Source organism: Gavia stellata, chromosome 24 (genome assembly GCF_030936135.1).
Source record: "Gavia stellata isolate bGavSte3 chromosome 24, bGavSte3.hap2, whole genome shotgun sequence".
NCBI lineage: Eukaryota > Metazoa > Chordata > Aves > Gaviiformes > Gaviidae > Gavia > Gavia stellata.
The window spans coordinates 13825849-13837869 of record NC_082617.1 but is presented as its reverse complement, the minus strand read 5'-3'; the positions used below and the strand labels follow the sequence as shown (position 1 = coordinate 13837869).

At 38.8% G+C, this 12021-nt stretch overlaps 1 protein-coding gene across 1 annotated transcript; it reads right to left on the bottom strand.

Moving 5' to 3' along the window:
* Positions 1-4229: 4229 nt before the first annotated feature.
* SLC2A8 (solute carrier family 2 member 8) lies at positions 4230-11860 on the bottom strand. The gene is made up of 10 exons (XM_059828781.1): positions 11735-11860; positions 11348-11507; positions 10382-10588; positions 8509-8608; positions 8153-8364; positions 7286-7429; positions 6614-6722; positions 5705-5878; positions 4923-5068; positions 4230-4743 (listed from the first exon to the last, which is right to left on the bottom strand). The coding sequence occupies exons 1-10, from the start codon at positions 11791-11793 to the stop codon at positions 4606-4608; spliced, it is 1449 nt and encodes a 482-aa protein (XP_059684764.1). The 5' UTR covers positions 11794-11860; the 3' UTR covers positions 4230-4605.
* Positions 11861-12021: the final 161 nt, after the last annotated feature.

Genomic DNA, 12021 nt, shown 5'->3' with positions numbered 1-12021 from the left:
CCTGTCTTCATTCCTAATGTATGCAGTAAGTGCCTTAACAAGGCTACCACTTCTTGAGTTTTTGCTTCTGTAATTCATCAGCTTGTCTTGCAGGAATGTAGGGATAATATTAGACCTAGCAAAAGAAGTTGGGAGGGATCAGGCAACATCAGTTTGTTTTATATGACACCTAGAAATGGTAGCTGAGACTTTAGGGTCATGTATATGTAGTTTAATACCTAGTTACTATACGAGAACAGCCCAGAGCATAAGTAGAAGGCGGAGGACACGGTAATAATGTTCCAGTTTTGTTTGACACAAGCCACAAGTACCAAATTCTGTGAAGGTCTTTATCACATTGTATCATAAGACAAAATATCACACAATAATGTGAAATTGCTGGCACAACTGGACAAATACTCACTGTACAAGGGATGTGGTTTCTGTGGGGTCTTAACAGTCTCATTAGACTGCCATGAGTTACATGCCTCTTAGTGTGATGAGTTGGCATCCTCTTGAACTAGCTTCTAGCCATTGTTTCTCTCAAAATATTGTCTTCGATCCATACCATTCAGACTGCCACTTAAAACAAAAGCCAACTGGTGGTATTGAGATATAAGCTCTTGTGCATCATTTATAAAGGGCAAGGTTTTTATACAGCTATGGAACCGCTCCTACTTCAGACCGACATCAGATGACAAGGCTTGTTGGAAGGCTACTGGGACTGACAGCTAGATTGCTGTTCACTCCAGCCTTACAGTCATGTTGTTTCCCTTCGGCTTTTCCAGCATGTGCATGCATCTACTCATTAAAACTTAGAAAGTAGTCTTTGCACAAATTGTAGCTGTATTCACCCTAAGCACAACCAGTCCTACTTTCACATCTAATGTTAAAGCCGCCTTTAACCTGCATTCTTGGTGTTCGCTGACCATCTCATGGATGAGAGGAAAAAAAGGTAATCTTTTGAATCTACAGGTATGTAAGAGGGGTATTGTTCTAATAGAGAGGAATACTGAAAAATCTTGCTACAGCTGGATGGAAGACATTCTTTCCACAAAGGAAGAATTGTTACCCAGTTGAACACTTGCCATCCAGCTAAGCTCAACTGAAGGCCCATTCTGGAGTCTTAGATGTTTCTGTAAGACATGTTTTCTATCCCAGCATGTTGGATTTGTTGGAGGAGATGGGGTTCTTTCTTAACCCCTTCTGGCTAACGGTATTATCACCACTTCAGCACTGTGCCTTAGTCTGACCAAATTATAAGAATGTCATTTACTTTGATGCAAGCATTAGACTGTTCAGGCAGTTAATTCAGAATGTACTCGTGCCCCCTCACCAGCATGGGTAATGACACATGGAATCACAGAATAGTTGAGGTTGGAAGGGACCACTGCAGATCATCTAGTCCAGTACTCACACCCAAGCACCTCCATTCAAAACTACATCAGTGTCAGGTTGTTTCATGCCATGTTGTTGCATTTTGAGTCTGTTCAAAATGGGGATGCAACATTTTGAACTACTCATCATCTTTGGCCTCCATTTGCATTACAGCATGCATATAAACCATCACTACAGCTTTGAAGTGTGACTAGGACTCAAGAGCCCTGAGACACATGAGCTAAGTTAACTCTTTCACACACACAAAGTATGCAGTTCTTAAGACTGAGGCTTTGATGAGCCCTTCCCAAGGTCTATACAATTTGGGCTTTAGGAACTGTTGCAGACTAACACTCATTTTTGACCTGCTTTTTCTTCTAGTGTCAATGCAGTACACACACATACATTTTACAAATGTTTGAAAGTAACAAAACACTTCCTTCAAAGGAGAGGTAAAAAGACCCACATGCAATTTGAAAGGGCTAGGTGCTATTCATGGTAGCGAGCAATCTGGACTCTAGGTTGAATGGATGCACGGATACCTTCAGTTTCCTGGTTCGCAAGGAACAAGTAGGGCCTGTTCTGATTACAAGTCTTTCCTGCTTTGAGGCTGGGGTGGGGATTTTTTTGGTTTGTTTTGCTTGGTTTGGTTTCTTGGGATTTGGGAGGGGATTGTGGGGTGGTTTTGTTTGGTGTTTGGGGTTTTTTTGTTGGTTGGTTGTGGATTTTGCGATGCGTATCATCATATAGGGTGCAAGTGGCACCCCAAATGAATAGCAGGTTTGCTGTCTGCCTTCATGTGACTATTTCTATACATGTGCAAGCATTTGTGATTGATTGGTAAATTCAAATTAAATTTTTTTTTTTTTTTTTTTTTTTTTTAGTACTAGGCCAGTCAACTGAATAACTATTGAAACAGTTCTCAATAGGGCAGGGCACAGGTAGCACCTACATGAAGTGTAACACTATTACATAACCAGTTACATATGGTCAAGGTTGCTGCTTCTGATGTTTACTTTCTGCTGTTCTATATGCATTTGACCAAGCCACTGATTCAAGCTCATGCATGGCTTCCTAAAGGTGTGGATCTGTAACTTGTGCTTGCAGATGCAGCAGCTTTCCCAGAGCTGTTGGCTTAGTCTGCATTTGAGATAGATAGATAGATAGATAGACAGATAGATAGATAGATAATACTTTGCATTTGGATTTGGTTTTTAATATATATATACAAATGTATGTGTATATATTTGTAATTTCTACAACAAGTTATGAGGGATTAAAAGTCCTAAGCATATACAGGAATCTAAAGTAAAGCAATGTGATGTTTCCGGGGGGGGGTGGGGGGTGCAGAATCCCATCTGCAGGTAATTGATAAGGTATTTCAGAATCATTTTTGTTGCCTTCTGTGTATGAAAATGAGTACCATACTATTGTCATTATTAGCAATTTGATGTCATGGTTCATACACAGTGCTTGCTAATTCTGTTAAAGCAGTGTTTTCTCAAATAGGCTTAGCCTGATTTTGTGGAGGAATAAATTATACCCTGAGACCCTAATATTAACAATAAAGGAAAGCTCATATGACAGTATGCAGCAAACATCTGTACTTGCATGCAGGTTAGAAAGTATTTTTACTAGTTGAGTGCAGCAACTTCACCAGCCTGTATACTGCCTGGCTGCTTCAGTTGGTTGCTGACCTGCAGCTGACTGACTCCCGTTTGCTACTGGAAATCATGATACTAGCACACGATTTGAAGTGAAAATTTAAGAGATTATTTTCTGCATATTTATTTGTAGCTTTATTAGGTATTTATCTGGTTGAATGGAAAATGTTATGTCTCTAAAGGTTTATGCAAAAAGTTTTATCAACGAGGAATGGCAGTTTTAACTAAGTCTTTGAATGGTAGCAGACTGCTTTGTAATTTAATAATTGCATATTGTTGTTAAGACTGTTGCTATGTTTGTGATCAAAAACTCTTTATCTACCACTTGTCTTAAATGCTGCTGTATTACCATTGTTTTTAATGTCACAGGATAGTGTGTATGGTTTGTGTTTTAGATGTGACATCCAAATAGAAACAGTCTTATCACAGCTGGAACTGTTTTAAGTGCCATTTATCACCTTTGTGAAAGAGTAACAGATGATTTATTCCTTCATATGTAATAAACCATAAATTTGACCTCCTGTGTTTTTCTTTCACACATGCAGAACTAATGGCTTTTCCAAATTTGGTTCATCAGACAGGAAATTCAAAAAGAAAGGAGGTAGTATGCTGTTGCAGACAGCACTGGATTACTGTTTCCATTTGAGTTCTGTAGAAATTTTGTTTCAGAGGTGTCATTCATTTAAGTGCTATATCATACCTGTGAGATGGGGGTTTGTGTCTTAAGCATTACCTGTCTGACAAGCACTACAATGCAGCATTAGTTTGTGTTTCCAGACATCTTTTTAGACTGCTCCAGTTAGAGATCTTTACCCCTTAAATTAACACAAGATAGTTTTTCTCCTTTTCTGGCTAAGAGTATAATCTCGCTGTCTCTAAGACCTTGTAATTCCTTTTGAAAAAGCAATGCTCTTTCCTGAATTCTAAAATACATGCTCTTTAGAGCAGCAACCCTTCTTGCAATTTAAATGCATTCCTAGCCAACCCGACAGCAATAGGAAAAATAATGCCAACTTAACACTAACACCCATAAAAGCCAAGCATTCCTCTCCAGTTGGGACCAAGACTTACTCCACAGTCCGGCATCCCAGAAATAGTAGCAGCAACACAAAGGTAAAGTACTGCAGCCTGAAATTAACATTAGCCAGACTACATCATCTATTTCTTCACTGTAACATGTGCCCTAAGGGAAAAGTAAAGTGGAGCAAGGAAATTTAATTTATTTATTTACAAAATTAAATCTTAATTTACATCTTAGAAAAAAGATACTGGCCACTACCTTTAACATTCTTACTTGGCCACTATAGTCAGTTTGCACCAGGTGAAAAGAACATAAGAATCGAAGAGAAAGAGTATGGCGAAGACCCACACAAGCGAGATTTTACTACAGGGAGTATGCAGAAGTGTATGCAGAGCCCCATAGATAATTTTTTAAAAAACGTAATTCAGATTTTACAAAATTCATTAAAATGATTTGATAGCAAGTTTAGTAACTGAGATGTCTGCCACGTGATGCAGTTAGTTTCAACCATAGCACCGTAATTCATGATACGAATGTTTCATATCAATATAAAAAGCCTTAGGCTTAAGATCTTCTGAAGTAGGCCTCAATTTGTTCCAGGGTCTGTCCTTTTGTTTCAGGAACATAAAAGGCTGTAAAAGTTACATTGAGGCAGCAGAACGCAGAGAAGAGCCAGAACGTGCCATAGGATGTTAAGAAACCCTAAGGGAGGGGAGACAACAACAACAAAAAAACCAAAAACACCACATTATTACAGCTCACTATTGTACAACTACAGTTCTGTAGTGCCAGAGAAGACTATGGCTCAAGGCTCTCTCAGGAGCCTCTTTAATAAATTTCCCCATGAAAAGAAACTTCAGGTTGTAATTTACGATGCTTACTATAAAATCATGAAATTCTTTGGTTACCAAGAAGGCCATAACCCAGTTTGTTAACACACAAGTACCACTCGATATGCCTCTAGCTTTAAGTGGGAAGATTTCAGATATCACCAGCCATGGAACAGGACCCCAGCCAAGGGCAAAACCTGCAATTGCAAATAGAAGATAATAAATGCAAGTTAAGTACATATTAAGGGGAAGACTGAATGACGGCCAAGTTAGTCAAGTAAGGGGGATGTAGTTTTCACTGTAGATTCTTGGATGATTCCAGTAAAACAGTACCTCTACCAGAACGAGAGAATAAGTTATTTTAGGGCAGCATGACAAACGCTAGCGCATTTTACATCAAATTAATTACAAGAATATTCTTAGCAAGGAGAACTTCTTGCCACAAAGTCCCTGAAGTGGTAAGCTTAAAAACTGACCTTGTTTCTAACTGCTGCTGCCTTGTACCGTCATAGAATTCAGTGTAGCTCAGACACTAACAAAGACTGTTTTTTTCTATTAGCAACTGTAAAGCAATTTAACCTGAGCAATTACTATTTACTATTAGTACAAGGAGGTATAAATTCGTTTTCCAGGGAATTGGCTTAACTAAGCAGCTAGCTCTATCACCAGGGTTGTGAACACTAAGTCCAACTTTGCATTATACACTGAAAAAGTCTGTCAAAGACATAACTCATTTCCATTCATCAATAATGTGACAAAATGGAACAAAATTGTCACATTCATCAGAAAGTTTGAGTTTTGTCTACAGCTACTTAGATGCCTGTTCCACTTACCAGCAACAAAGAGCCCTAGGCTCACTACTGCAAGCCAGGATATGCTGCTTTCTGTTCCTGGGGATGCTGAATTTAGAGTGAACCATACGTCAGCGTTTGATGAGTTGTTTGGATTTGGAAGGACCATTTTAAAGTAAAGCCCAAACAATGCAGTACTGAGAGCCATGATTACCCCTGAAAAACAAGCGATAACCAAGTTGTCACTGGTTGCCACTTGGGTATTCTGAGAGAACACAGTTGGTCAGCCAAATATAAGATATGCTGGCCCTCACAGAAGTGTTTCTTAAAAGATACTGTTCTTGGAAACAAACACTGGCCTTGACAGGAGTGAGAGATGGTAGACAAGCACTCTAAACACTAGCCAAACAATATAGTCTTGACAGTAGTCATTACTACTGAGTGTGCAGCACAACAACTGTATCAAATAGAATTAGTTTTCTTTAGCACATTTACTTGTAAAGTTAAAATTTTTAACTATAGTCTTGTATAACTAAACCCCACAATGCACCACAGAAGTAGCAGCAGCCACAGAGAAATTACTTTGAAATACCCATTTGTTGACAACTCAGGCATGAGAATGCATCACAACATTGAATCTTATTAAGCAGAAAAATTATCACAGTAGTAAGAACTGCCTCAGTGACATAGCTATTTCAAAATAAATACTGGCCTGGTAAAACAAGAAGGTAACCATATGTAGTTTCAAGGGGTTCCACCTACAATTTATATATAACATGATAGTTTCCTCTTACGAGTTTAAGTCTATAGTTATACCAAATTATAAATACAAAGCAAACCACTTAAAAATGCATAAATTGCAATACATAATTCCCCCCAACAGTTAAGACACTTTTTGGTACTATATATAGTAATTTTTCTTACTGAAAAAAATTCGGTAACATGTTTTACCAGATATGTAAAGCAGCACTTTTCGTCCAGTTTTATCTATGATAAGTGCAGCCACAGCAGTGAAACATACTTGTATGAAGCCCACAACAACAGAAGCCATTCTGCTGTCCTGAAATAAAGTAAGAGGTAGGGAGAATTTGCTCTTTCAGGCTGATAAGAGGATCACTTATCAACCATTACTAATGCATTTGTTTCTTGAATCTGCAAGAACACAAACTATGCCACAGAAATTAATGGTGGGGGGAGACAACAGGGGAGGGAAAAAAAAGAAAAAAAATAGACCACCAGTTAACACAACATGGTCTCTTAATAGACTTTAAAATAAGCCACAACTTCTTCCTAGAGTTTCACTTTCTCTGAAACATTGTATTTGCAACTCTAATAAAAAAAATTATGTACAAAGATGACTATAATAGGAATTTCAGCAGCAAAGTTTCAGACCAACAAAACATAACATACTTCCCCCCTAAAAAACCCAGAACATTCAGGTATGCCAGAGTAACATAGTCAAGACGGTATCTAAAAAAGCCCACTAAAACCCAAACCCTGTTATTTATGACACAGGCAGGATCATTATCAAGTCAGTTTGTTACATATTTTAGACTTATTATAGCACTGAGGAAGCTGAAACTATTATAGACATTTGTCAGTTTGGAAACACACCCCAATTACCTTGAAGTTTGCATCTTCAAAGATAGTTTCTGCATAAAACATAACTGCATTAATGCCTGTTACTTGCTGGAAGAACATTAGAGCCACACCGATAAGAAGTGGCCTGTAGATTGAGGGATTCTTAAATTCAGAGAGTTTCAGTCCCTGTTAAAAAGATTAAGCAATGATTTGGTGAAAAATTTCATCTTTTAAATCAAAGAACAAAAACAACAATAAAAAACCTCCTTGGAGGTTTCAATCTGTTCAAACTCAGTAAGTTTCCCACCCTCCCTTTAGCAAAACTAAGTGCCTTAGCAGTAAAAACGTTTACATTTGAAGTATCTGAGAACTCCAGAAAAGCATTTTTCTCAGGTTCCAGAGACAGAAATTGACAGTACTTTGTAGAGAAAGTTAACATGAATGAATCCACAGTTTGCAGAAACCGAACTTCAATGATTAAACCTGCCTATTTAAGCACATATCTCACAAGCGGCTAAATGATGCTTTTAGAGACGCAAGAGAAAATGCAACAATAGGAAATTAGTGTTAAGAGTGTTGCGTTGAACAATCCTACAAAATTGCTAAATAAAGCAAAAAACTAGATAGCTGTCATATTATTATTAACAAGATCATGAGCCTGACTGCTACTCATGTACATTGATAGCAGCCAACGGTGATAGCAGTTGCAGCTGAAAGGTAGAGGAAAAAGATTCAAAGAATCTCACTTCGTTCTTGAGTATCATTTGTATGAGAGAACAGGTCTGGACCACCATTTGTAGAAAAGGCTATTAACTAAGCTTTAGTAAAACCCTTTTAATTACACTATACGCTTTCAGATGTTACCCCCATACAAAAAGTTTTTTTAAGAGTAAGTCAGATTCTCATCACCTCTTCCTGAACACTAGCTTCAATCTGCCTACATTCCCATTCGTGGTCCGCGTGTGGTCCCCGCAGAAAGCGCAAAGAAGCTATGGCTTCTGAGCGTTTGTTCCGATTCAGCAGAAATCTCGGTGTTTCAGGCATGAAGAACATGAACAATAGCATTATGCAGGATGGAAAAGAAGACAACACTGCCAGCCAGCGCCATTTTAGTATTATTCCTGGGTAACAAAAAGGAAAGAAAGAGGACTATGAACATCAATTAGTTGTACAAACAAATTAACATTTACTTTCAATTCTTCAGTGTAGTTCTTTCATTACATGTACTAATTTTTTTTGGTAACCTAGAGCCCTAACCCCAATACCTGCAGTGTAGGCTCCCAGTATGCCAGTCACCACCATCAACTGAACACAAGAGCCAAGCATACCACGGACTTTAGGATGAGATACTTCAGATATATACACCTAAAACATAGGGAGAAAACATCTAATAATTACTTCTATCCAATTTCGGATCAAGGACTTGATAAGTAATTCATCTCTGAAAAAGCACAGATGTATTTCCTAGTAACTCCCCTCCCTAAAAAAAGCCTCAATAAAATGGAGCAAGGAGAAAAGTACCATGTCAGAAACATATATTGGCATTATGAAAAACCCTGGAAAAAAGGGAGGGCCTAAGCCAGAAGAATATTGATGCAGTATCAGTATCCCAAAGGTGAATAAACTTGCACTAGTAAGAGCTTCTTTTGTTAGCCATATTCAACATGAAACACATCATTGCAAAGCAGTCTAGAGCTTGGAAAAGTCTTTGCATAAACATGTAGCCCAAGCCACATGTAAAACTGTTTGCAATGGAAGTTTCAAATTTTTAATTCAACGTAAAGAGTACAAATTATTTGATTCTCCATGAAGGTCAAAATTGACAGCTCATCTTAACACAGACTATATGAACAGCATCACACCTCATCCAATATTTGGGATCAACCTAAACTTTTCAGCTATTTTTTAATAAATTGACCCCAAGTTAACAGCTACAGTTTAGCTGTATACATAAAAAAGAAAACCCTCCTATTTATATATACAATTCTTTCTAAAGTCACAGTTCTTACTTTTTCTGGAAGAAAAATAAGTAAACCTTATTTCAAGAATAATTTAGAGCCACAAAAACTTGGTATTACATAAGACACTCTCCTCCCTCATTTCTGCAGTCACAGAAATTTTCCTGTTGGCTGTGGGTTAAGGCCTTTACCTATGGGAACTTAGAGCTCAGCCCCATGAAATAAAGAGAAAGCAGTCATTTGTAAAGCAGACAGAATTCCTCCACAGACATTAACACAACAGACTAAGCAACCAAGCTTCCAACAACAGAGAAAGTTGCACAAGATTATCATTGAGACCCTACCACCCTGAATCTTTTTTAGATTTTATTTTTATAACCATCTAGATTGATAATGAATGAGCATTTATTCCATACTTCATTACGAGTACTTCTTATCCTTTGATTTTTAGTTTGCATCTCACTTTAAAAGCTAGAAATGCTGGAACCACCAGAAAAGAAACAAACCTGAATTGTAGATGGTTTATTTCACACTACTACCTATTCAGCTAGATCAAAAAGGTCAAATAATACCAGAGAAGACAGTCAACAACAGAATGAATTCTCTCCATCTCCCTACTGCACATATATTCCTGGATACATGGGAAAGTTAATATCCAGAAGATAACAGCTAAATGGAATCAGAAGGCACTATTTGGCACTACTCCAAGATAAGTGAGCAGGCATAGTTTATTTGCAAAACCAAGAAGTCTGGTGAAATAAGACTACTAGAAGCAGCTGGTAATAGGAAAAAAAAACACCACCCCCCCAATGTTATATACGACAAATTTGAAGAGATAAATAATACTAGACTATAGTAAAACATAAACAGAAGCAATCAAATAAAGGACTAATAATCTGAAAAAAATCACATCACTGTATCAGGAATGCATAATACAGAAGTGCCACTAGAAGAAACAAAATCTGTTTTATTTGTATTTTCTTCATGATTAAAACCAATCAAAATATGATTTTATAAAAATCAGGTTTTTTCCAAATCCACAAACTGCCTGGGCTACAGTTATTCAGTTACTTCACCCAAGCCACCTATAATACTGCTATGGAAAAAGAAACAAGAAAACCACAAACAAACAACAAAGCAACCACATGTGCACACACACGCAGAAAAACATCTTACTTACCGGAACAACAAGTGAAGTAATTCCACTGGCTAAGCCTGTCAGCAGTCGTCCAAAATAAAGCATCCAAACATTCTGAGCAGATATAATAACTATATATCCAAAAACATATGGTACTGAGCACAGCATTAGACTCAGCTTTCTCCCAACTTTATCCACAAGATAACCTCCTAGTATTCCTCCGGCAGCAGCTCCTAATGTTACTACTGACTTCAAAAAACAAGTAAAAAAATATTATTACATGTATATATAAATAAATATAAAAATAAATAACAGACAGCAATTTCTTTTAAAATCCTGAAAATTAAATAGCAACTTCTAAAAACAAAATGTGCAAGAGTATGCAGGTGTTTTGAAAATTAAAAAAAAACTTTAAGTTCTTAATCAAAACATAGTCAAGAAGCACTACTCACCACAACTGAACAGCAAGTAACTTTCTATTACACACAAAGCTCTTTCAATGAAGAAAAAAAAAAAAACCAGCAGTAACTGTTTCTTAAACTGTCTACAAAGCTGTCCATACACATACAGGCCTTTCAAACTGTTTTAATGCCCTGACAAATTTGTCATCTTGACTAACCTGAAGTCCAGCCTGTAGCCAAAAAGCAAATATTCCCCATGTTGATGGACTGCACTAATTTACTAAAAAGTTTATTTTCTGTGGTCCCTTAACAGGTTCAACTGAGAAACATAACAATGGTTAGCAGACATTTTAGCACAAAAAAGAAATTAAAATAATAGGGGTATTTATTAATATATAGTAGCTGAGAGTTATCAGAGCATAACAGCACTGACACTAGGGAAAAGTTTTAATCAATCACTGAGTACAGAAAAAAGCTGGATTTCATTATTAAGATCCACATTTACCCTCATTCTTAAAAGGAGTAAGGCCCCATCATATAAGCAGCATGTTCTTGACTTACGCTTTCAAGTGAAATCATATAATGGTAATGCATCATAGAGACCTACCCCAAACCACGAGGCTTGATTGCTGTCCAATCTTAATTTAGGATCGTTGATTTTCCTCAACTCTGGAATAACAGGTGAGCTATAGCCTAGCACAAAGCCAAAGCTAAGCGGTCCCAGGACAGCAGCAAACGTGGCCAGGTACAGCTTCTTGTTCTGCACTCTGAGGCAGAAGAGGCCGACAAGGATCACGCTGCCCCCACCTCCCGCTTCCGGCCCCAGCTACGGCCCCCCTTTAGGGCCGGTAATGCTCGGGCGGGCCTGGCAGAGGGCTCGACCCAGAGGTCGCCACGGCCGCCCCCCCCCCGCCATCGGCCGCGGCCGAGCTCCAGGGCAGTCACCAGTGTCCCTGAGCCCGCCAGAGCGGCGGGTCGCGGCGCGCGCACTCACCTCAGGTCAGAGTCCGAAGCGGCGTAACCCAGCAGGTAGCGAGACTCCTCTGCAGCCATGCCCCGCCCGCGGGGAGCGCCTCAGCGCGGCCAGCCCCAGCCACTTCTCCACAGGCAGTCTCTACGAGCCGCGCGCCCGGCCGCGGCCTGCCGTCCAGGTTGTGCGGGCAGCAGTAGCAGGCCACAGGACAAGCCAGGACCTCAACAGCGGTGCCTTCCGCAGCCCTCTCAGACTCCAGTCCAGACGGAAACGGCTAGAGTGTAGCAGCGGGGAGTGATGACGTCTAC